The following is a 26443-nucleotide window of genomic DNA, read 5'->3' as shown; positions in this document are numbered from 1 at the left end:
ATATAATCTATCTGAGCACCACACCTTTCATTTCTGTCTCATCGCAGGAGGAAGGACAAAAAGGAAGTCTCTAAAAGGCACTTCCTAAAAATCCTCCCAGTTCCTTCCTCCGTTCACACACAGAGAGAGACAGAGAGAGCGAGAAAGATTAACTAGTCATTGCTACTGCTAGCCACTCGGATAAATATAAAGACGAGAAAGATTTCCAAAATATTATGCCTACAGAGATAAAACCCTGGTGAATTTTGGTTAACAATAAATGATGCCCGCTGATAGCATTGTTTCAGTTTGTTGTTTTAGCACCAAATTCACAAATTAAATTATGCATGGTCAAAAAATGACCTAGACACCTGAACCGACACATTAAAAAGCCATAAATATGTTTGACAACACAATTGGTATAATACAATTGGTATAATAATCATCATTTGATTAATTATGGGGCCATTCACAAATAACAAATTTTTGCTTTTAGAAACGTGAGAAGCAGTATATTTTTTTTAAAAGCTCACAAGGGTCTCGAGACACGCTTTTGAGATGTGTTGCAATAATGAAAAGAACTGAAATAGCTAAACAGCAGAATAGAAATTTTCAATTGAATGCAAAATCACATTCTGTGCAAACAGCCTCTAATTCTGTTATGATCAATAGAAAATGTACACAAACGTCACTTTTCAATAGGGGTGTAAAAGGATTTATGTAGGATTTATGGTCAGAGAAACAGATCAATTTCACAATTCGATTTCGATTCACAAGCTTGCAATTCGATTCAATTCCGGTAACGATTCAAATCGATTCGATATTGATTAATTTTTTTGGATGTATATCAGGTACACGTCCATTTTTCTGAAGAAAAAACATATCTCTTAAATCTCAAAAGCTGTAAATAATACAGGGAACCCTGTCAGTTGGTACATATAATATTAGGGGATACATTTACAAATAATTTGTGTACAAACATTTAAATTACACATAAAATTGTTTTCATGATGGATTTATTAAATAATACATGAAATATTGGAGAACAGTTGGAGTAAAACTATAATGAATATGTAATATATTGCTTATATCTACTAGCAAAATGCCCCTCTCTACAGTTAATTTTTCTAGCAGCTATCATCACTGAATGGCTTTGACATATTTTTTGCAAGCTGTTTTATTGATTAAAATCGAGAAATTGCTTATTTTTTTCAGCCCTATGATGGACAGTTTGCAAATACTGTATACTGTATATATATAATAAAATGTAATGATAGCAAATATGATGCACAAAACTAGCTGAAATACCATGTGCAACTGTTCAGTAAATTCGCCCCACTGTTTAGCTACTGCACATGGGCGTTAATTCCCATGTATACACACACAAAACACTAGAAAGATTATCCATGGTCATGAAAAACACACCAGACAGAGCTGTGGATTTTCTCAAGCAGACCTCATTGTTTGGTTTTCTGCACGCTCTAGCCAAGCTCAGTAACCAAGAAACCCCAGCGCAGCCCCCCTCGCTGTCCCGCCCCACCCCCTTCATCATAAGCCCTGAATGAGAGCAGCTGAACACTGACATCACAGCTGCCCTTCCCTCCTTCTTTGACCGCTTCTCGTTGTCTCTCCCTCTCTCTTCATGCTCTCGAGATTATTATGCTCACTCTAAAGCCCAGTACAAATTTTAAAAGCCTTTAGCTGTAGCATTTCAGAGTCTGTGTCTGTCATTACAGTCCATTTCCTGTGTGCAGACTTTTTGTACCTTATGGTCACTGAGATATTAGCCTTGTGAAAGTTAGTCCCAGTCTCACTATGAGGATGGGTAGATGATGACAACATTTGTCTTAACTTACTAGCATTTACTGGAGATAAGAGCAGACCAAAGTCAGTCACACTTCATCAGAAGTCCAAACCACTGATCGTGCAAAATGCAATATTAAAGGTACAATATGTAACTTTTGGCCCTCTAGCAGTTAAAACAAAACTGCATGCATTTTGCGGAAGAACATTGTTTTGGTTGTGCTTTGGCTGTGCGTGACTGTGCAGATGAATATGGTTATCGTACTGCTCATTAAGAGTTTATAACTAGGCTTAAGAGATATAACCAGTTTAGATGGAGAGGATCTCAAGCTGACTAGCTGAAGACGTTACTGTAGATATACCCCTACATGGTACTTCCTTGAAACTAAATTCCAGGCCCAGCACAGCGCTACAACAAACCATAATGAAATGACCCTTCACAATAAGGAGGAAATAAGGAGGAAACCTTTTCATAATTCCTAGAACTATTGGCAGAAGTACCCGGATGTCAGCGTGTTCGCACCGCAGGAACTAGGAACGATTTTAGTTCTAGGAACTAATTTGGCTCCTACTTCATAGTAGGGTCTAAACCAGTACTATAGGAACTATCCGTGACGTTCGTTTATGCGGATTGGCCGAACGCACGCGAAACACCAGCACCTGCCATTTTTTAAAAAGCTTTGTAAACACCAGGGGGCCAATGTTTCAGAAAACACCAGGGCACCATTGATTAGCAGACCATCACCTGCTGTTAGTATTCCATTGACTCCCATTCATTTTGGCGTCAATTTGACAGCGAATAACTTTACATCTGAGGCGTTTAAAGACTCCATTTGTCCATTATTTATTTCTAAAGAAACACGAAAATGTATAAAAGGCTCCATTACCTTGTATCTTACGTTATGGCCCCGTAGAAGCAGTTTTTGTAAAAATAGGCTACGATTGCGTCATAACCACGCGACTCTCTGTCGCACAGTAGAGAAATTACCGTATGGACAGTAGGAGAAGTTCTTAAGTTCTTCTTAAGGAGAAGTAAACTTAACCTTTACTTAAAAACTTAACCTGTTGCCTTTGGCTTACTCAGTTGGGGATATTTTGGGGATATTTAATTTAATTTTATCAATCAATAAATTCCTCTTGAAACAAACTTTGTTGTATTATTTTAATTTAATACTGTGAAGCTGCTTTGATACAATCTGTATTGTGAAAAGCGCTATACAAATAAACTTGACTTGACTTGACTTTACGCTGAGGAGAATATCCAACGCAACTTTGAGGGGACCAAGCTAAACATGATCGTTTATTTCTGCTCAGCTAGCAACACTGGACATCAACCACACGGCATAAGCTAATAAGTTTTCATATACGATCTACTTTCTATGTATAACAGTTCTATATAATAACGTGTTAGACAGATCGTAAACTAATGAACACGGAGAATGCGAGCACTGTTTGTTTGCTCAGGCTCAGTCGTTCAAAATAAAGGTCCACCGCGCTGTCAAAATAAAAGTCACAACAACGAGCGCGGCTTACGTCACTTCAGAGTTCCTACTAGTGGTGCGATTGCAACCAGAAAACGTTCCTGGGGGAACCATTAGTTATCGGGGAACCACTCCACCTCCGGTGGTCAGTTCCTAGAAGTGTCCGATGCGAAAGCCCCTATAGATAATGCTTTACAATGAACTGTAAGAGAGATACATATGGCAATTTATCTGTTTACTAAAATACCTTACTCACCTGTTGAGTAGTAAAACCCACCAGCATCACTTTTACAACATTTCAAATCCCTCAGTTCTCCAAAAAGCCAAGCCAATGGAAGAAGGATTGATGATGAATTGACACATTATTACATTTTTTAACAAAAACAAAAGTTACACAGCATACCTTTAAGTACATGTACATTTAAGAAACTGTTTAAGTTAATAATGTTGCTTAGCATGTGTAATATAAACTTGTGTCAATAAGCCAAATAATGCGATACGCTCGTCTTATCCTTCTCACACTGTGTTAATAGCTTAATGACCCCCCGCAGCCAAAATCACCATGAACAATCTGGATCAGATACTCTGAAAACACTCTGTGTGTATATTCACACCCTCACAAATCTAGTCTGAGTTTAGTGTGAATTTCCACAATAAATTTGTATTAATATTAATCCCTAGCTCATTTAGCCAATCAAAAGTAGTTATATTATGCTATAGTCTATATAAATGAACCCAGTAAACTCAGTATTTACTTAACACAATCTAACCACCTTTTATATATCTGGATATTACAATTAACATTACATTTTTATCTCTAGAATCATATTTCCTTATGTATTCCTCCAATTAAGGATAGGCAATAACTTGAATAGTCACATTATACACAATAAATATTCACAATATATTCAATAGTTTCCTAAAAAAAAACAGCATTAGATTAGTGTCATTGTGGTTGCAGCAAGGATGAGTTTGAGCAAGATCTATTATAGTTGCAGCAGTAAAACTTTAACCATAACTAAAATTAACAAACACTCAGTAGAGAGAACAGGCTGCAGGAACAGAACAACCAACTTAGACATAAGAACAGACAAGAAACTAAACAGCGAGTATATATACAGAGACTAAATGAGTGAGTTAACAGGGGTTGGTGGACACAATAGGTTGCTACTTGCTAGGGTAAAAAACAACTAGGAAACTAGGTCACACACTAGGAAACTAGGTCAACTAAGGAAGACAGGAACTGGGAACACAAAAACTAAACCAAAACAGAACAGAACATAAACCTGACAATTAGTTTTGTGATCCCACCCTCTTCCACGATTTCACAATAGTGATGGGTCAATCATTTTGTGTTGACCGACCATACATGCACAACATCTCGGAAACAGAAAAGATTAGTTCACGTCTCGAGTCTGAGTCATTCGTTGTTTTGTCACGTGACGTGACGGCCATATTGGATACAGAAATTAGTTAATATTCCCATTTCCCAACCTTACGTACAAACAAGTACTTAGTTAGTTAGTTAGTAGTTACGTGATGCATTTCTGGTCTCAAACATCTTATAATTTATACAATTGTGAATTTCTGTCATGATAGTCGTTTTCCATAACTTGTGATGAACGAATGACTCAGACCCAAAGAGACTCGAGAGGTGAACTAATCATTTCGGTTTCCGTTACAGACTGCATTGCTTCAGCCTATGGGGATTAGGGCTGGGAATCGAGTTCGAAACTTTTTAGGCACGACCGATCTGCCTCGATACCATAGAATATCAAAAAATGTCTTGTCATTCGGTATCAAATTTCGATAGCTAAGGGGTTAATATCGTCAACATCAGTGAGCCAATAATCATACAGCATGATTGGCTGTGGTGAGGCATCAAGGAAAAACACTAGTTCACGCCGATTGTGCCCAGAGACGTTGATCACATGTGAGGCTGTAGTGTGTAAGCGTCCCAAGCCCCATAGATGTAAAAGATGCAAAAGTGTGGATACATTTCACAAGGCTCGATGCCAACAGCGAGCGATGCAATATTTGCAACAAGATAATTGCTGCCAAGACCGGCAACACGACAAATCTGATGAAACACTTGACAGTGCACGGAATAACTTAAACTTAAGAGCAGAAAGTTGCTCCATCTTCGACTGCAAGAATAAATAAATAAGCCGAAACTCAGCGTATAGGCTACTTGCCTCACAGACATGAGAAATAGGCATTTAGAAAGCTTGATGTCTACTTTTAAACAAAATAATTTGAAGCGAAAACAAATACTCTCTGATTATGTGATCCAAATGAAAGGTGCATTTATAGGCGTGTGCACATTCACTGTCAGCAACAACGCCAACGTCATCTTTGCAGCCAACACTAGCCGCGTTTCCATTACCCTTCAAATGGAGTAAATTGAAATTGCGATTTGACAATACGCCTAATGGAAACTCATCATTTTCGCATAAACTCCCATTTATCACAAAGTTTTCACGCTTGCCTGAGGTGGTTTTTCAGGCAATTTATGTGCCCCGAAATCGCAAGATGTCGAGGAAAACATCCCACTGTAATTTAAATAAATTAGATACATATAATTTATGGTAGTAAAAACATAAAGTGTTGCACATTGCACAAACTTTTTTTATCACTTAATTAGAAGCACCACAATTTTAAATTTGTGCCTTCTGTTAGTTACATATCAACTAATGAACAGACAGACAAATATTGAAAATATAATAAATAAAAGCTCGGTAAACACCTGCACCTACATTTCAGTCGCATAACATCAGTTAATGGAAATGGCGTCATTTTGCAATAGATTTTTATCGACATTTCGAAAATATCGCAAAAGTTTTGCACAAATCTGTAATGGAAACATGGCTACTGACCAATTTTTTCCCGACACATTCATAATCATTAAGCTACTTTTGCCAGTGATTTGCGGCAAGATTTATGCGCATATATTCCGCCCCCCAGTGGCCTATATGAGTCTTTGAGTCTGTAAACTGTCAAGAAACTGAAAAAAATCTAACCAAATTTGTTTTTAGGTACAATGTAATGTAATCTTGTTAAAACGAATTTCATAAAACTGGTATCAAAAAAAGTATAGTTCAGGAACCAGGTATCGAAGTCAAGGTATTGGTATTGAACAATACCCAGTCCTAATGGGGATGTGACGTGACAAAAGAATGAAGGGCTGGAACGACGTGGCACTGTTTATTTTCCCCAATGATGCCGTCTCCTAGGCATGCTAAAAATCAGCAGTTATTACAAAAATATCAAGCCCGACCTAAAGTGTGGGAATTTATTTAACAAAGACTGAAATGGCATACCACAGCAGCATAACTTCTATGCAAGAGCATCTGAAAAGAAAATATCCCGGGGCTCTCCAATCTCAATACGACAAGAGAGCAGCGTAAGTATTTGGACTATTACAGTGAATTATTACACAGTACTAGAATACGGGTGTCAATCCAATATTTTGTGCTTAATACAGCTTAATTCATAAAGCATTCTGTTTTTACGAGCTGCTGTAAAAAGTGGCTCAAATGTGCTCTCTGCAACCGGTTACAAAGCATTTAGGCCTAATGCTGTTGTTGGTTATTTTAAATAGCTAATGGATGGACTTCTATTGGACTAATTTTTTTATCACGCGCTGTCAATTGTAGTAAAACTTCATGGTTTTATGGACACTGCCAGCAGTTTGATCATACAGCTGACTGAACATATCAGGATTCACACCTGTGACCTGTAAGCAACTGATGCTGTAAATCCCAAAAAGAGACAGTGAACAGCCATAGTAAACAACTTTCCTAAGTAGTCCACAAACTATTTTTGTGATAAATAATATTAGTAGTGGTGGTGGTGGTGGACGTGGTTGTAAGATTATTCGATTAATTAAGAGAAAATTGATCAAAATAAATAAAAATCATTGACCCAGCTAGGCATTAATTAATTTCTGTTTCATGTGGCCTTGGCTGCATTATAGGCTAGTTTTATAATTTTATTATTATTTATTTAGTTCTTATTCTAAATGTGATCAACGTTTGTGTAAGTTTTAACATGAAACATTTCAATTATATTCTGCTGAAGTGCACGAAATGAAATGACGTTCATTTTGCTGAACAAGACTCAAAGATCTTCCTATCACTATTTCACACAGAATGTCAAGACTGTGATACATTTTTTTTTTTCAGGAATCTTTAATGAATAAAAAAAATTCTAAATAACCTTTAAAAAAATGGAAATGGAAATCGTTTGTAAGATTATAAATGTCTTTACTGTCACTTTTGATTAATGTAATGCATCCTTGCTAAATAAAAGTAGGCTATTAATTTCTTTCCAAACTAAATCTTACTGACCCCAAACCTTTGAACGGTAGTGTACATACTGAATATCAACTATATCCTGGCTTTACAGTGGCAGAGAGAGTTCATATAACACACAGTAAACTAAACCTCTACCTCAAACTACACAAATATGTCTTTAGATGTCCCAGATAGCTGCAGAATAATGAGGACCAACACAACGAATATTGCAAGTACAGCTCTAGAGTACCTTCTACAGCAGACAGCATTGACCTCATCATACAGTGATTTATGATTTTCTGCTGAATGAATCTCATTTATGGTGTGCATTCTGTGCAAGCATAAATATTCAACAGCAGCTACAATGTGTAGTCATTGTGAAATACTCATCATTTCAAAGTGGCTATGTGGTTTAGGATAAAAACTAAATAAAATAAAAAAATAGGTTTTGTACAATCTCCACAGGCTAATATTGAAAATAATTTCCACAACAGAATAAAGATGGATATGCCTAAACTGAATATCATGGTTGTATTAAGCATTAGGTTTTAAGGGCCTTTAATATTTCTTCCTTAATGCCCAATTCTAAGATCTTTTCTCAGCAGGGATGGCGTTTAATCGGATTGTAACGCTGACTTACATTCCAAAAAAAAAAAAAAAAAAAAGAGTCTGGGTCTAATCTGCCTGGGACAGAGACCGCTACCTAAATAATAGAGGACAGAAGAGCCCGTTTAGGACAATAGAGCCGAATAGATAGTCCATCATTTCCATAAATTTCACTTTCTGGCAATTAGTCAACATTAGCGAAGCCGCTCAGCAAGACAGCATGCGACTCTTTCCATTACCTGAGTCTAATTGAAGGATATTGCACGCAGCAGGCAATAAGCAATTTACCGCAGGACTGCAAAAAACAATTACAGTACAAAAGATCCTTGACACCAGGTCGTAAGAGTGTGTTTTCAGGACAGATATCCACGTGTTCATACTTTTAAGAAACCTATGACATCTAAAGACCCAAAAGGAAGCAGTCACATGGATTTATTCCATATGACTGGGTTGATTTTGCATGCTGAGCATTGCGTAAGCGGCATTTACAGTGTTGTGTCTGGGGGGATGCCATGAGTCACAGAGCACTAACAGAACTGATGCATCCGTGGCTCTTTATCCTTATATGTCTGGTTTGAACTGCAGACGTGGGCCGGATAGTTACTTCCTGTTACTTCCTTACACTGTTTGTACATCCATTAATAATGAACAAATTCAAACATCTTTTAACATGGCTTGCAGACACTGACTATAGATTTGTATTGCATGATAGATATATTTCACAGTTGGACTATGAGCAATGATCTTGCATAGTTTTATTGTTCTCTCTGTATAAATCTGTCAGATCAAAGTTCAAGGCCCAGTTTTTTAACATTCGAGTGTGTAATTCCAATGCGTTTAAAAGGGATAGCTGAACAGTTGAACAGATTGCATGTCCTCATGGAGGATGTTTAAAGAATCTTTTCACAGCTTCCTTCCTTACACAACAGTTCACAGTGTCCCTGTCTGTCAAGCTTAAAAAAGGGCAAAAGGGCACCGCATAAAAGTGGTCCACGTGACTCATGTACTATATATTTCAAGTCCTCTAAAGCCATATGAATGATAATTCAAGAGTTGCATCATTGAGTTGAACACAAGAACTGCATAAGTTCCATTTGAAAATCAATCATTCTGATTATTGTTGATCCAGTTCACAAATTGGACTGAAAAAAAAAAAAGAGTCAGTGAGTTCAAGAACCAGACCAGGGCTTGAGTTCAGTTCACTTGCCCCAAAAAATTTGGGTGATTGAAAGACACCCAATATGAGCTGTCATGTACAGTATGTAAAAAAGCTGTGTGAAGATTCTTCAAAACTATATTTTTGTCATGACATGTGACATGAGTAAATAGTGACTAAACTAAGAGTATTGTCACATTAATCAAGAAAGACTACAAGAGAAAGCTGGTGTGAAAAAAAGGAGGTAACAGAATCCACTTCTAATCAATGTCACATAAACACTGAGTGGCTTTTTCTGACAATGATGATGTGTCAGCACATCATGCAGCTCTTTTGGTTTCACCATCAGATGAACAGTCATTGACCATAGGGAAAACAGAGGAGGTTGATATCATTAACTATGATCTCTATCCACACACAACAAAGAGTGGATCTCATCACGAACGAGACAGTTCATGAATGTCTTATCACAGCTGATCCTGAATAACCAAACAGTGCTGTTATGAGGCCTGAGGACATGGCTGTCCACTGAGAGATGCTTGGCTCCTGACTGTTCAGCCTAATGAAAGCCTTGTCTGCTGTGCCACTCAGCTCCATGTGTCTTTAAAACCAGATGAATGAATCTGTCCAATTACTTCCTATCAGTTACCCCATATCATTTACCCAAGGATTATTCAACGCCACATTGACTCATTAGTTCACTGTAACAGACAGAAGGATGAAAACGAAGCCATTTGTCTTTATGACATAGCTAAGATGCTGAGGCAAAGGCAAATTGCTGAAGAACAAGTTAAGCCACATTTTCCAAAGCAGTCATTAGTCACACTATGTAAACTTGTGTTACTGTCCACCGCAGTTTGGTGTGGTCATCTGGACACCCTCATTGCATCTGCAGTAGTCTGGCATGATGAAATATTATTAAAATAATGGTTTGATATTTTTCCATTTATTTATTCATTTATTATTAACTTTATTTATTTACTTATGTTCTATTAAATATGATATTGCGTGATACAATAAATAGGATATACAAATTAATTGTTTTACTGACATTTAAACTTTTCAACTAAATTGGTTATTTGTAATAGGATGTACAGTATGATGCATTAAATATGATATAATATTATTTTTACTGACATTTACACTTTTCAACAAAAAATTTTATTCACTTTTTTTTAAAACAGTCTTTGCAAGTAAAAGAATAGAACGTATTATTTGAACAAATTAGTACTTTGTTAACATAACAGTTCTTAAGTGAGAATTGCATAGCATTAAGATGTAAACAGTAGGTCAAAATAAATGTGCAACTATTCAGATCACAAATTAAATGCACATAAATATTAAAGTCATGCATAGTGAAAATATATTCGATTTTTTTTACATATAGTTTTGTTGTCCAATGATTATTAAGTTCTTATTCAGACATAAAAAAAGAAATGAAACTAAGGAAAAATCAGTCAGATCAGATGTTACGCGAATACCAATCTGAAAACTATTTTATTTTGCCAAAAAAGTCTTTAAATGTCTGTTTACTTTGAGCTTTGACTGTATATGGTAAGATGAAGGTAGAGAAACAAAGAAAGAGAAAAGAAAGAAGAAGAGGAGAGACGTATCCAATAAAATCAATCTCACACTACCTAGACAAATCTAGTCAGCATGATTGGATTCATTGTGATGCATGAGTGCACTTGTGTGTATCTGTCTGTGTAACAAGTTAAATTCTGCACGCACGCACGCACGCACACACACACACACACACACACACACACACACACACACACACACACACACACACACACACACACAGACACAGACACACACACACACACACACACACACACACACACACACACACACACACAGAGAGAGAGTAATACACAAACTGCACATTTCTGCAAGGTCAAAATATTCCAGACCACCAGGCGCCGCCCAGCCCCCTGTCAACTCGATGGCAGAATGCAGAGTAAACTGTCACTCACAGGAAGACATGATTCCTGCACATTGATTCACCTGGAACGGGCTGCTGTCTGTCTGTTTGCTTTGCTTAACATCAACCTGACAGCATCTGTCCAGCAAAAGCAAGGCCAACACCAAACCCTGTACAGACACTAAACATGACATGACAAGCTTCTCCAACAGCTATGCTTCTGGTCGGATAAACAGCGACGGTGCATTTTATTTAATTGCAATTATAACAATTAACTGCAGTAACATGTTATCTTCATTACATATGGGGTTTAACTAAGTCTAGTTATAGTGTAGCATCTCACTATCCAACTGGCTCAGGATTCGCCAGCATTTATAAAGCAAACAACGAAAGGTCACTGAATGTGCATTAACATCCAACTCAGAAAGCAGATTCTCATGATGGCACTGCAGGAAATCATTTCTACATGTCAGTGAAAATGCAGATAGATAATGCATTATCTGTATCTGGGTAAAAATGCTGATGTAAAGACTACACTTTCATCCTTCTTCTCAAACTGATAAAGACAGGAACAGCTGAGCATTAACTGTGCCAAAGCAGGCAACAGCTGTTATATTGAGCAGACAGGCTGGCAAAACTTTCTCAAGACTACTGTTTCTACTTCATTTTATCAGAATCCCACTTTTACAGTAGTTGTTTCTGGTTGCAAATGAGGGTACAACAACAAAAAAGTGTAATGTCAGGGTTTTGAAGTCTCGACTCCATGTAGTTTAACATTAAACTAGTGGCTCCTTGGAAGCTGGAATCACACTTTCTAACTCTACTACTTTAAGGTATCTTATTATATTTGTGTATCAGGAATCAAAGTGTTTCAATTTGCCATTTCCTCTCATAATTTTGTATATCATTGAGGCATATCCTTTTATTGCCACACTTGTCAGACGACTGTGTAGTGAACAACAAGTATTTCAGTATATGGACTACAAATCAATGTGATTGACTAGAGAAAGCATTAAATATCATTTTAATTGCTGCATGCATTAACAGAACATAGCAACCTGTGCAGCATTATTATACAGCCTTTGTCACCAACAAACCTGTCCATTTTAAAACAAACCCACTTGTGTCTTGAACTTCTTTCAGACCAAATAAATATATGTCTTAACATGTCTTTAACTCATATTAATAAACTGCAAATATAGTAAATTAACTGATGTATGGGACACTAAAAGGGCTTAAATTTTGCCCAATTCTCTGAATTTCTCTGAAATTCATGTCATACATGAGCAATTGTGTATGATGGAGGAAATTGCAAAAAAAAAAACAATACACAAAACTAAAGCCATTAAGACACTGTTGAGGGAACACAAATGCTGCAGAGACAAGGGCCATTTACGTACAGTAAGACTTCACCTGATTTCTCAGTAGCATTTGTAGTAAACTGTACTAAAGACTAGAATAGGTTACACCAAATGGAAAAATTATGTTCCAATTTTCCTTGCGGAAACATTCAACTTTGTCATAATGGACTTGTGTCAACAATATTCTTATTATTATGACTACAAATAAAATAAGCAAAATACATAGTGTTTTTATTGTTGTCCAGTAATTATTTAGTTCCCATTGTGTAAGAAGAACAATTATAATAACAATAATAATAATTAAAAACGAGTTTCAGTTTTACAATTATTTCGGGGCACTTAAAACATTAAAATAATCATAATTAATCATAGAAAAAACTATATTGTCAATCTCTACTAAAAACATGCAGTGTGATTTATTATGCATCACACAGGTCATATACAGCACCTAATTTGGATGATTCATCAGAAGGCCTTTATAAACTTTAAAAAAGATGTACTTTCTTGAGAGACAAGATGTCTATATACAGGGATGATCACAGCCTAAGGACACTAATAGCTATAAAAAGTGATAATAATATGTGATGGGATGACATTCATTCTACATGCACAAAACAATGGAATATGAAAACAATCAATTACTGTACAACTCGTTGACCTAAAGCACAGCCCCATGACATAAAGGGTAATCTACATCCTGCAGATATTTTAGGACTTCCTCACAATCCTCGGAGATGGTGGACGTTGAAACACTTAACATTTACAAAGAACGGGCTGATTTCAGCAGTCACGCCAAAGAGATGTGTGTCTCCACTCCAGTATGTCAATGAATTATTCAGCATGTATCAACGCATTCACCGCAATGACAAAACGAGTCTAATTTGGGAAGAGGCGACGGTAAGAAACTAGTACACTCACGTGAAATTTGGACCGGATTTAGAGAGGAATCAGCATGAATAACGGGAGAAAGCGTTTTTCATTGTAAATGTCCGATAAATAATCCGTTTTTTACGATTTTATGAAAAACTGCAGTCCTTTTCTCCGAATGGGAGTCGGTAAGGAGGGGACAGTGAACTGAGATTGTGGGCGTGTGCGAATGCAAAAGATGTTCGCTCATTGGCCAGCATTGGAATGGGAGGAGCTATGATAGCCAATAAGAGTTAGTATTTTGGAATATGTAATTATTTAAAAATCATATCTGAAAAGGGGTGATTCACTGGTGGTGGGGCTTTTGGTTCAACCCAGTGACTCGAATCTTTTGAATATTTTGACTGAAAAGATTTGTTTAGGTTCGTTAATTGATTTGAATCACGTTAACGTTACATGCCCGTATGTGTCGACAAGTGTCTGTGTGTGTTATCATTGAAAGACAAACAATAATGTATATACATATACATACACACACATTTATATATATATATAAATGTGTGTGTGTGTGTGTGTGTGTGTGTGTGTGTGTGTGTGTATGTATGTATGTATATGTATATACATTATTGTAGGATATATATGTGTGTGTGTGTGTGTGTGTGTGTGTGTGTGTGTGTGTGTGTGTGTGTGTGTGTGTGTGTGTGTGTGTGTGTATATACATTATTGTAGGCTATATATATATATATATATATATATATATATATATATAGCCTACAATAATGAATGGCAGTCATATTACAACAATAATTAACTCTGAAGGGGAGGAAACATCTTGGGACACACCCGGCCTAGAAGACATATTTAAAAGGGAAAACATCTGGTGCTCTTTTTTCCTTAAACCCAGTTCTGCAGAAAAGTGTTTTATTAAAAGGCACAATAGTTCAGTCAATCCGTGACCTTAGGTGATACGAGTGAAAGTACGTCAGTTTGGGGTGGGGATACGAGGCTACACAGTGCAAGGGTTGGGCTTTGTTTACAGTGGGGTGGGGGAGGTAAGACCGTGTTCTTGGGTTTTCATTATGAAGGTGGTGGTTGCTATGGAGACTGCATCCAGCCTAAGACAGCCAGATGGCAGAAGCAGACTGTCTCCCGAGCCACGTCAGCAAACGCTACATTAAGACATAGACTGAACATTATTACACATTTGCCTATCATGTGCATCATATAATGTGCTCTGGAAGACATTTTTATATAATTTTAAGTGTGACGAAAATGAGCATTATTGATTATATATTGTACTTCCAACCAATATATTAAATAATGATTAATTATAATTCAGTTTCATATAATAATAATAATTTAATACATTTGTTTGTTTGTTATACTGAAATAGACCTATCATTTATGTCATTACATTTATAAACTGTTTATTATAATAATATATAAAAAAAAATGAAATACATCTCTAAACAATTCATGGTAAGTGTCTGAGATAAACAGAATTCAGCATTTAGACATGCACTGTAACAGCATGAAATCACACTTATTATTAGCCACAAAACCTGACCAACACAATCTAATAAGCCATTTTTAGGATGAACTGGACTATAACCATAGCATGTTGTGACATTCAATCAGTGCTTGACCCTTTATTCTCAGTTCTGTGAGACTGATGAGGATGATTCACTCACACAATCGCCCAAACACCCCCCCCTCCCCCCCCCCCCCCTCCTCCCCTCCTGACTGGGTCTCAGGCTGTCTAGAAAGCACTAAAGAGGACCTATCAGGACCCCATGACGTTATCTATTCTCCCTAACTAAGCCTTCAATGTCTTAAGGATAAAGCTTCTTCTTGTTCCTCTTTACTCCAGAAGCTCAGTGGACAAAAAACATGAAATACCATGTATGACTGCATCAAGTAGCACAGGAGATGTTGTTGAGGTCAAGAGTAACTACGTAACATAAAAAATTATAAATATATCTTGCCTGAAAACAGGACAAACAGCATCATATAAAAATGCACTCGAGCATCTTAGTGTGTGAGCAACTCCTAACTGGAACATGGTCTCTAAATTTTCTTGCAATCTCATATTGAGAATCAAAAGCAGAGGTTTTATCAGCTTGTGCTCTGGAACGACTCAAATAAAAGGCCTTCTTTAATATCTGGAGCTCTGAAAACCACAAATTACATGAACTCTCTTCTCGATTTTATGTGGTGCATTACAACCACATTTACCAATTTACTTGTATTTTGATTGGTCAGTCTATAAACTAAACTAAGAGAATAATTACTCATAGTCAGAGTCATGCATAATTGTGCCTGGTTAATTTTTGCAGATACAGAAACTGTCTCGCCATGGAAATGTAATGCCATATGTAATGCCCCCTTGTGTTACATAAAGAGCACTGCAGATAAACTTATTTTCCACTGATCTCAACACTATATTTAAATTCAGTGTTTTTTGGATGCCATTGCATGTGCGTTATTTATAGAAGGCGTGGAAATAAATGTCCATTCACTGTTTTAACAAGCAAACATTGACAAAGCACCAAGCTTGTTTTCCATAAATGCAGCATGACACTCAGCATGAAAGTCTGAATAAATAGACAGCAATGTTTTTTTTTTTTATATCACGGGTCCACACTGTCAGAATCAAGCTCTTTTGATTTGTCTTTTTCACGCCAGCGCTTAAATAAAGACATAAAGCCCTCTTTAGCACTTTTAAGTGATGTTGTTTGGCTGTTTCTTTTGCCAGTACCAAATGGCAAGCTAGGCACCGTCTCTTCAGTCTTTGCTTCTGGCTCGGCTGATTGTGACTGTGATAAGTTAACTGATTGTGATTCTTCTAGAGAATTAAGAGGCTTTGCTTCAGAATCTTTAACAATCTTTAAAGAGTTTCGTTGTACGGTGAGCATGTTACAATCCAAAGATTTCCCTTTTCCAATAACACCCATAGAGGGAGCCGGAGATGCATCCACATCACAGGGCACAAACAGGTCCTCTTGGCTGGTACTTCCACATTTGGCCTCAGGAAGTGCGATTGTGTGCCGGCGATTGATGATCTGGCTGTTCTGCAGCAGAGGGCTGGATTTAGAAGTGTTTTCTTCTATGGCCATGATCAGCAGCTGTCTTCTGTCCTCCTGGAAGAACGTCTGCCTGGGAGACAGGATCGGCGACAGGGCCTCGGCGGATGAAATACTACTTCGACTGGACTGGTATTGTAAAACTTTCCGTGACACCTCTCTCATATTCTGCACTTCCTTCTCGGACTGGGCATCTTCCTCCTTCTGCTCCGAGGATACGGAGACTCGTTGATCTGATGAGGAATTGGTACCGGCACTTTCCTGCACCGGGCTTGAGATTATAACCTCTGGGTGACTGGGCGTCTCTTCCTTATCAAAGCTCTCCTTGATCAAGGAGGTTTGCGTGACACTTTTGATCCAGCTGTCCCTCTTAACCTCTTTGTTGTCAACGGGGTGGTTCTTCTTCAAGGGGGTCTCAGTCAGAATCCCCAGCGTGGGTGAACCGGTCCCAGCTCTACGGCGGGATTGCCGACTGTTGAACCTCTGTAGGATGGACTCCAGAGCATCTCCTTCAATGTCTTTGTCTCGTGATGAGCAGGTGGCGGTGGAGCGTCGCTTAGCAGCAATCTGAGTGCGCTCTCGCAGCCTGCGTCTCACATCCAACATGTCTCGTTCAAGGTTCTCCTATGGCAGAAAGATGATAGAGCTTTCTTTATTTTATCTGGTCAAGGAGGATAAACAATATTTTTTACAGATGTCTGTGACAATTTAATTGACAATATAAAAAAATTAATAAAAAAAAAATCATCTAAGCCAAAACAAAAAAAACTAAAACAAAAAAATCTAATTACCATTCAAAAGTTTTGGATCTGTAAGACTTTTCAATGTTTTTGAAATAAGTCTCTTATGCTCACAGAGGCTGCATTTATTTAATCAAAAAGTACAGGAAAAACAGTAAAACCATAAAATATTATTACAATTTAACTTTTAAAATGTCCGTTATTTCTGTGATGCATCTGTATCATTACTTCAGTCTTCATTGTCACATGATCCTTCAGAAATCATTCTGATTTGATGCTCAAGAAACATTTATTATCATTACTATCAATGTTGAAAACAGTTGTGTGCTGCTTAATATTGAACTGTGATAATTTTTTTAAAGATTATTTGATAAAAAAAAAGAAAGGACAGCATTCATTACAGACAGAAATCTTAACTGTCACTTTTAATCAATTGAATGCGTCCTTGCTGAATAAATGTACCAATTTCTTTAAAAGAATATAAACCAGTACAACTGTTTTCAACATTGATAATATTAATAATAAATGTTTCATGAGCACCAAATTAGTGTTATTTTTCCCAAACTTTTGAACAGTAGTGTGCTGCATTTCTTCTTCATTTTATGCTAAAACTTTTCTTTGATGATTTTTATTTTCTAAAACATTTCCAGGTTTAAACTGGATTTTCAACGTGGTCTCAGACTTTTGGACCCCACTGTGCATCATTTCAAACATGTTTTGCAGAAGTCCTATTGATTTCTTTAGGTGTAAAAAAATTACCTGGCTAAGACTGCTTCTTAGACCAGAGCACCTACAATGTATGTTTAGAGTTACCTGAACTGCTCGTTTGAACTTCTCACAGAAAGAGTAGAAAATGGAGCAACAATCCTCTAGTTTGAACTGAGTGGGGTCCTCACAGAAATACTCTGCTACCGAATCACTCACAGCAGAAAGGGTCTTGAAGGCTGTCTCGGTCTCATTTAACCTGGTTTCCGCATTCTAAAAAAGAAGAAAAGACAAATGGAAGAAGCTGCTGTTCTGATGTGATACTTCTTATTTAACACATTAATATTTCATGCAATCAGGGAAATGCGCTAATGTTTATGTGGATGTCAGCACTTCAGTAGTCAATAAGCTCAATAGCATGTTACCACACCAAAAGACTTTGAACCAAAAAAATTGCATGCTCACTGTGGCGAGCAGGACGAGGCAGAGGGCCGTGAGAGAGCGGCACGAGGCCGGTGGCGTGATTACTGATGAGCGACACCTGCGCGACGCACCGGTCTTGTATCTCTCACGGAGGAGCTGAAGCATAAAGGAGGAGCGACGACAGTGGAGATCGAGAGAGGACAGGCCTGAACTTGTGTTGTGTTTTGTTTTATTGTGACAGCAGTCGTCCGTGAGGGGCTGCTGTCTTTTACTTTCGTTTTGTATTTGTTTTATTTGTATCATTAAAATGTGTTTGAATGTTCGCCGGTTCCCGCCTCCTTTTTCCCACAACATTTAACCTCGTTACACTCACATTCAGAGATAAACTAAATAGGTTCTAACTAAGGAATTGTGAGAAATATAAAATGCCTCACCAGCAGAAAATCCCTCATCTGTTCTTCCAGATCTGGATGTTTACTAGCATTCTGCTTCGACACCTGGACTTTGCTCACTTCCTTTTGGAAATCAGACTCAATTTCCTGTTTATGAATCCTGTATTGAGGAAGACAGACAATATATTTCACTCTTCTTTTGCATTTTCAGTGCAATTTAGTACTGAGCACAATAACTGAACCTTTACAGATCTATTGAAAGACTTTGCTAAAGCAAGGTTGAGATTCTAACCTCAATAAATTAAGATACAAGACTCACAATATTTAAGTACTAGAATTCCATATAACAGTACTGAGAATCACATATAACACATTGTATTGTTAAAATCGGTATAATTAACTAAAACTACAAATATATAAAAAAATGTTTCTTAACTGAAATAACTAATTAGAAATGTTGCTTTGGTAACTTACTGTAAGTTAGTTAAAGTACTAAAATAAAATAAAAATAAATTAAAGCTAAACAGAAATATTTAAAATAAACAAAAATGAGAAAGACACAACAAAATTACTAAAACAAACTAAAATTAAAATTAAAACTGAAAATAGAAGAAAAAAAAGCTAATTCAAATGATTAATAAGTACTTAAATATCACTGGTTAAAATGCTGCCTTTATTGTTAAAGTTTTTTAACAGATTTTTGTGTCTGTGTGCATTTTTATATTAAATTAATCAGATAAAATAATTATAGGGAAGTGCAATTTTTCAAACAGCGATGTGTGGCCTACCTTGCTGCATCTCCAATGTTCTGTAGTTTCTCTGGGAACTTCAGCAGCGATGCATCTATCTTCTGGGCTTGCTGTGGTAACAGACACATGAGAAAAGAATTAACATGGAAATAAAGCTGTGTGTCTTATGTGGCTCTGGCACCACAGTATAATATTAAACATCACTGCTACCATCACAACATAGTGCATGAGGTTCATTCCAGGCTTGTTGGCTTTGGTATCTGCTAGTTTGAGAAGAGACGTTATCCGGAATCCCACTGCGCTGCCGGCGTACCCTCCCTGGTGGAAGTGGGGGCAGAACGATTAGGATCTCATGACAGTATAAACACACAAATGTGCAGTGCTGTTTTGAGGTTAACCAACTTTAATCATTTTCAACAATCGTAACAAAATACAGTGGTATGATTATACTCACAGAGTTCATATAGTTCCCTGTTTCCAAGACTAGTCGAATGACTGAATGTAGATCCGCACATTCCAACAGCTCTGGAAATAATTTCATACATGGGTTAGGTGAAATAAAACAAATCAAACCTAGTCACATCCTTGTAATTGCACTAATAAACAAAGCAACTCAAGTTTCCTGGGAATCAAACCCATAAAGTTAGTCATGCTTTAAGGAACTATGAGGATCATATAGTATTAGAGTATTTTTAAAGTTGATTTAAACTATTTACATTTTTTTATTTAAAAGAAATAATAATTAATAACCATGACTAGCTCTTATAATATAATTTTTTTTTATTTGATGCGTCTGCACCAAAGTCAAACAAAGACTAGTATAACTGTCTATTAACAAAATAATTATACATACATATATATATATATATATATATATATAATTTTTTTTTTTTTTTTTTTTTTTTTTTGTGTGCTTCAAAATAGGGAAGAGGGCATGTTTATGGTAATACTTTACAATAGGTAGTAATTTGTTGTAATCTACAATCTTACCTTGTCCAGCAGAGGTCATGACTGCAATAGAGTGATTCACCTCATCCACAAAATGGGAGAATTCCTCTTTGAGTACTAAACCGTTCAACCGTTCCTCATAGCTAGAGGAAGAGCAAAAAATTAAAAATAATCATGATGGCATATCCAAAAATTACTGTATCTGTATCAAAAAGTGTGTATTTGTCTTTGTGTGGCTGTATATACCCACCAAGGAACTTTGACAAGTTGTACCATGAACCGATCTGGTTCAGATAAAGTTGCATAGTCTCCTTTAAAATCAAGAAGCTGACGCACCTAATGAAAGAAGAAACATAATGCGTAGCAACAAGCTTTTAGGTTTGCGATTCAAATGAAAGTACTACATAAAATATTCTTATTCTGGTCTACAGTACAAAAACTTTTATTAAAATGCCTTGTTGGAATTGCTCAATGAGTGTAACTGAGGCTCTAATCAGATTTTACACCCACCTCTCCATCCTCTGGCAGTAGTTTGCACAACTCCTTCAGTTTCCCAGTACCAAATCTTTCTCCTCTGCCGCTGATAATGTCGTCAATCATTTCACTCACTGGCCTGAGGAGAAAGTTAGAGCAAGATGTGGTAAAATTATAGATCAGGTCCACAGACTATTTGAGGAGTTACAAAATCTCAGATTTCCCAAAGATTCACTGGAAGTGGGGCTCTACCAATATGATATAGTAATCCCCAGGCTTCCTTATGAACTTATGAAGGAAAAAGCAATAATAAAAAAATAATAATAATAAAACAACATAATAAAATAAATAGTTTTATATGCATCAGCTTTTGTTTTTATTTTGGGGGTAATCCGGTCATCATTTACTCACCTTCGTGTTGTTTCAACCCTGTATGACTTCCTTTCTTCACACAAAAGATGATATATACCAAACAGTTCGGTTCTCATTGACTTCCATTGTATGGTCAAAAAAATTTTATGGATCTCAATGGGAACCAAAACTGTTTGTTCATACAGGTTTGCAACAACATGAGGGTGAGTAAATTAGGACAGAATAATTTTTGGGGGGTGAACTATCCCTTACCGTCTCCTATGCCAGTTTAATGTGCGTGACAACTATAAGATATTTGAAGGTTAATTTTCTGTGGCGTGTCAACATTGCTCTGTTTGTTTGAGCAGCCGAACACAGCAACGATGACTCAACCAATGGCGTGAGTTTGGTGGTGGGACTACCTGTTTGTCCAACCAATGACAGCTAGGGAATGTTCGAGAAACTAGTTTGAAAACAATTAATACTTTCACTGCTTATAGCACAGACACCTTTAAATAGACTGATTACACTGTACAACTCCATTTGACATTCTCCAAAACAAACAACACATCAAGCGGTCCATCTGTAAGAACGGTATAGAGGAAGTGTCCAACACATGTACTTCCACACTGTGAGTCATACTTCACCTTGTTCTGGTGGTTGCCATACACTCTTAATCTCCTCTTCTTGGCCAAGCATAAAACATACCTAGGATAGACAAGCCCCATCTTGCTTTCTTTTTTTTTTTCTTTTTTTTGAGATATCCAAGCACACCAAACTGGTATCACAAGCTCTAGCTGTAGCACTATAGAACTGATGTGTTCATTAGCATGTCAAAGTTAAACTGTCACAATCAACTAATCAATATCTGAGGAGAAATACTGCATGATTAAGGGAACTGCTGCAAAGCTCATCTTATCTCCATGTTTGTACTCCGGTAGAAAAGATATGCCTGGACTGATGTTGTCAGGGAAAATTCATTTGGCTTGCAGAGACATGTGAGCAATGTATCATTTGACTACTAAGCGTTTCCACCCTAAGATCTGCTGACGAAATGGAGAGCTTTTCTTAATACTCCCTTGTGGTACACTCACCTTCTGAACTGCTTGAGGAAGATACCAATGTTCATATTCTTCTTGGAGTTGAGAATGGACACCTGGCAAGGGAAAAAAGCCAATTATAAGGACATGGCTTGACAAAGACAGTTGTTAGACTGATTGCTTATTATATTACACCATTAACAAACATAAATGTAAACAGATTGTATCAGGTAGTTACTCCACCCTGATGTGTTTAATCAGTTTTTTGAACTATGAAAAACTAATGATGATTTAAGAACACCAACAACCCTATTAATTTCTTGCATTAAAAATAATCAACGGAACATTGCGATGATGTGATTCAGCAGTTGTAAAATTAGATGTTCTGCATCAGTGTTTTTGAAATGTTCGCTATTCAATATTGGTGGAGTCCACCTTATGTAAACACTTACAGAAAAGACGAAATCCCTTCACCTTTGAAAAGGGTTCAGATCAAACGACAAACATAGTCAAGTGGCATCCATAAATGCCACAGTATTGTCTTATGAATGACTGTAAGCATTATTTGAAAGAGAAAGTTACTTCAAATCTAGTTACAGTGCTAGGATGTTTTTCGTTTTTGACTGTGGGCCACAGCATGACAAATCAAGATTACAACAATGAAAAATGTAAAAAAATAAAAATAAATTGTTGCTAGAAAACAGCAGTCATTTTAAAATCATACTGTCATTTGAATTTCCTTTTGGTAAACTTTTCTTTTCCACTTATCTATCTGACATTAGTATTAATTATTGATTAGTTCAGTATCATGTAACTTTGCAGAAGTAAAGCCAGTTTTTAAACATGTTTTCTGACAAAATGTCATAACATAACCTAGAATTTATTATGAAAAGAACTTAAATTATCAAAGAGTGAAATGATAATGACAAAAATGGTAAATTGGTCCACATTAGCCATAAACCTGGTTAATTTAGTAATATAAAAATAACAATAAATAACTTTATTTTACACACACGTACGTATGTTAGGTTTCCATGTTTTATGGGGACTTTCCATAGACAATGATTTTTACACTGTACAAACTGTACATTATATCCCCTGAACCTAAACCTACCCCTAAACACAACCCTCAGAGAAAACTTACTGCATTAGCCTACATTATCAAAAAGCAGCATTCTGTCTAATTTATAAGCTGTTTTCCTCATAAATAAATAAATGGGTTAGGTAAGGGTTAAAAGTAGCTCCGTACTGTAACAACTGCAGGTTACCACTTTTATAGAGAAATAGATAGAAATACTACGATAGTACACATACATGGAAGATAACTGACCATGAAGAAACGGTTTATGCAAAACTAGCAATTAGGATATCTCATGCATTCGGCATGAGAATATGAGATGCTTGAATCACCTTCAGCTCTGTAATCATTACTATAGAAACATTCAAAGATCCCAAAATCAACAGATTAGCCTATATCAAATTTAGTGAGGTTATAACAAACAAAGTCATCTTTACAGTGTTTCTGACCTGCTGTGACCTGACCTGAGACAGTCACAAAGCCTACCCTAGTGACAAGCTTGATGAAAGCATATGTAAATCTCTCTGAGTAGATGAGTCTGGAAACACCCATTTACTGTAAGCCTGCAGACACAAAACGTCTTTTCTAGCACATCCCACCTAAACTCACCATTTCAGGTCCTGGGGCCTTGCTTAGGGACTGGCGTACACTGCTGCGAGTTGTGGCCTTGACCTTCTTCTGGTCATTGCGGCTGAACAGCTCCTCCATACCTTTGGTGTCCAACTCGAAATCCCTGCTCTTCTCAGCCGTCCATATGTTATGTTTGCCTATCACAGTGTCCTTTGGTATGGCCTCCCAATTAAAATTACGCATTGTAGAGGCCCGTGTGTTCCCTCTGGAAAACGGGCCTCCACTAGGGAAGAGGGCAGGGGGTGGTGGAGGAGGAGGAGGAGGAGGAGGAGGAGGAGGTGGTGGCGGTGGTGGTGGTATCATGGTTTGGATGTCACATGCAAATATACTGCTGCATCATCCCTTTAAAGAAAGGACAGAAAAGGAAACCATATGTTTGTACTATCTGCTGTCATTTAACTGAAAAAGGAAGGATTTGTGTAATAGGGAAGTTAACCGAGAAACTGTAGGTGATAAGCACTGGTGAGTAGCCAAAACCAGGACAGTGAAACATATTGAATAGGTTTACAAAAGTTTACATGACCTCTACATTTGTCAAAATCTAAATTTGCTAGACAACACAGAAGTAACATGGTACACGCATGTAAACAAAATTACATTTACATTACATTTAAAGTTTCTCAAGAAATGATGGTAGGCTTTATGGTAAACTAACTAAACTAGTTGTAGTAGGCTACCATTTGTATGGTAGCCTACTACAACTAGTTTAGTTAGTTTACCATAAAGCCTACCATAATTTCTTGAGAAACTTTTGAATCTTAAAAAAACTGTACAACAATTGTTTTGTACCCAAGGAAATGCCATATTCACATGTTCTTCTCTCAGTTTTATCATAGTACTTAAATGGTATTGTAGAGTATTACAATAACTGACCATGGTGGGGAAAACAACTTGGATATCCATGGTATTTTTAATGTCTATGGTTTTCTCATGGTAACAACGTAGTAGGCAGGCCTATACAAATATTTTACTTACTCGTTTGAGAGGTCGCCAGACGTCTACCAACAGAAATTACTGTATGACAATATCCGAATTTACTTTGGCTATATACTCCAGAAAAGAAAAACATGCTCCATAGTAGGCTACTCTGTCCCACGGGACTGTTGGTTACTGTATACCCGCTCTGCGGAAGTGTGATGTTGCAATCTGCTCTTACCTGTAGCTCACGCCCAGAACTCGTCAGCGCTTGTTTCAGTCGTAATCCATGTGTTACGATTGTTCAAATTTCATAGAAGTACCGCATGAATGGGTATTGATTTGCCTACATTAACAGACAATAACAGCAACTACCGTTAGAATTAAAGCTTCCACTTAATTTGTTTTAGCTTTCCCGCGTTTTCTTAAACTCAGAATATAAAGGCCGTTTTACACTGATCATTTTTAAAAGGGTTTAGTACCGCTTTCACCATGGACCATGGGTAAAATTACGGAGCCAAGAGGCAACGACTTTACGTTAAAAACAAACGCTCAAGCACAACATTCATTCCTTTCATGAGCTCTTTTCTATCAATATAAACTGGCCTGGGAGGTGTTCACTGGACAAGGAACAATTTTCTGAATATGACTATGAATGACTCATAAAATGTAAATGTCTTTACAGAAAGTTAGTGAAAACAATCAGGTTCTAATTTTAAGTTTTTTTAACAACAGACAGCCAATCATAATAGGACTCACTGTTTACCTTATTAAATATTAATGATTTGCACACACTGCAAAAAGCGATCAGTTGATTTAACTTAAAAAAGTGAGGAAATCCGTTGCATTAAAATTATTAAGTAAATAAACTTCATGCGTAATTGAAAAATTAAGTTATGTGAACTTGACAATTCCACATAACTTTTTATTTTATTTTTTATTACACGTTTATTTACTTAATAATTGTAAGGCAATGAATTTCCTCACTTTTTTTTAAGTCAACTGGTCACTTTTTACAGAGCAGAAATTGCATTGGTGATGCAAGAAAAAAAATGCAGAATTCAAAAAAATGTCAGTGCAGAAATAAATAAGTGTTAATTTAACACGCGAACAACGAAAACAAATGCTTTAACTGGGGTGACGAGACATTTTTATATAATTTCACAAGACAACCTGAGCAATTCAGTCATATTAAATATTTTTGACTTGATTAAAATATTACTACACACATTTGTGGGGGAAATGTACAGTATATAGGACTGGATTGATTTTAACAATCTAGTCAATATTAGTCTATTAGAAAAGACCTCTGTCGAAACAGACCCTCAAAAAATGGGTTGTGAGCATTTTAAGAAGATAAAATACCAGGCATGGTTGCTGAATCAATATTCAAATTGTGTAACACGGATAAAATCTACTTGCAAACGTAACAAATTATTG

General features: G+C 36.7%; 2 protein-coding genes across 2 annotated transcripts in view; both read right to left on the bottom strand.

Annotated features, from left to right (window-relative positions):
- Positions 1–13694, bottom strand: part of trim3a (tripartite motif containing 3a) — a 30985-nt gene extending 17291 nt beyond the window's left edge. Inside the window, exon 1 of the mRNA XM_082179700.1 lies at positions 13527–13694. The gene's annotated coding sequence lies outside the window, so the exon portion shown is untranslated. The remainder of the gene's footprint in view (positions 1–13526) is intronic.
- A 1182-nt stretch (positions 13695–14876) lies between these two features.
- fhdc4 (FH2 domain containing 4) lies at positions 14877–25229 on the bottom strand. The gene is made up of 12 exons (XM_082179806.1): positions 25064–25229; positions 24068–24430; positions 22435–22496; positions 21026–21128; positions 20766–20851; positions 20558–20658; positions 20022–20092; positions 19778–19885; positions 19607–19677; positions 18861–18978; positions 18112–18276; positions 14877–17182 (listed from the first exon to the last, which is right to left on the bottom strand). The coding sequence occupies exons 2-12, from the start codon at positions 24389–24391 to the stop codon at positions 16106–16108; spliced, it is 2286 nt and encodes a 761-aa protein (XP_082035932.1). The 5' UTR covers positions 24392–24430; positions 25064–25229; the 3' UTR covers positions 14877–16105.
- Positions 25230–26443: the final 1214 nt, after the last annotated feature.

The sequence above is a fragment of the Leuciscus leuciscus genome, assembly GCF_965113295.1.
Source record: "Leuciscus leuciscus genome assembly, chromosome: 9".
NCBI lineage: Eukaryota > Metazoa > Chordata > Actinopteri > Cypriniformes > Leuciscidae > Leuciscus > Leuciscus leuciscus.
This window is presented reverse-complemented; position numbering and strand designations above follow the sequence as displayed.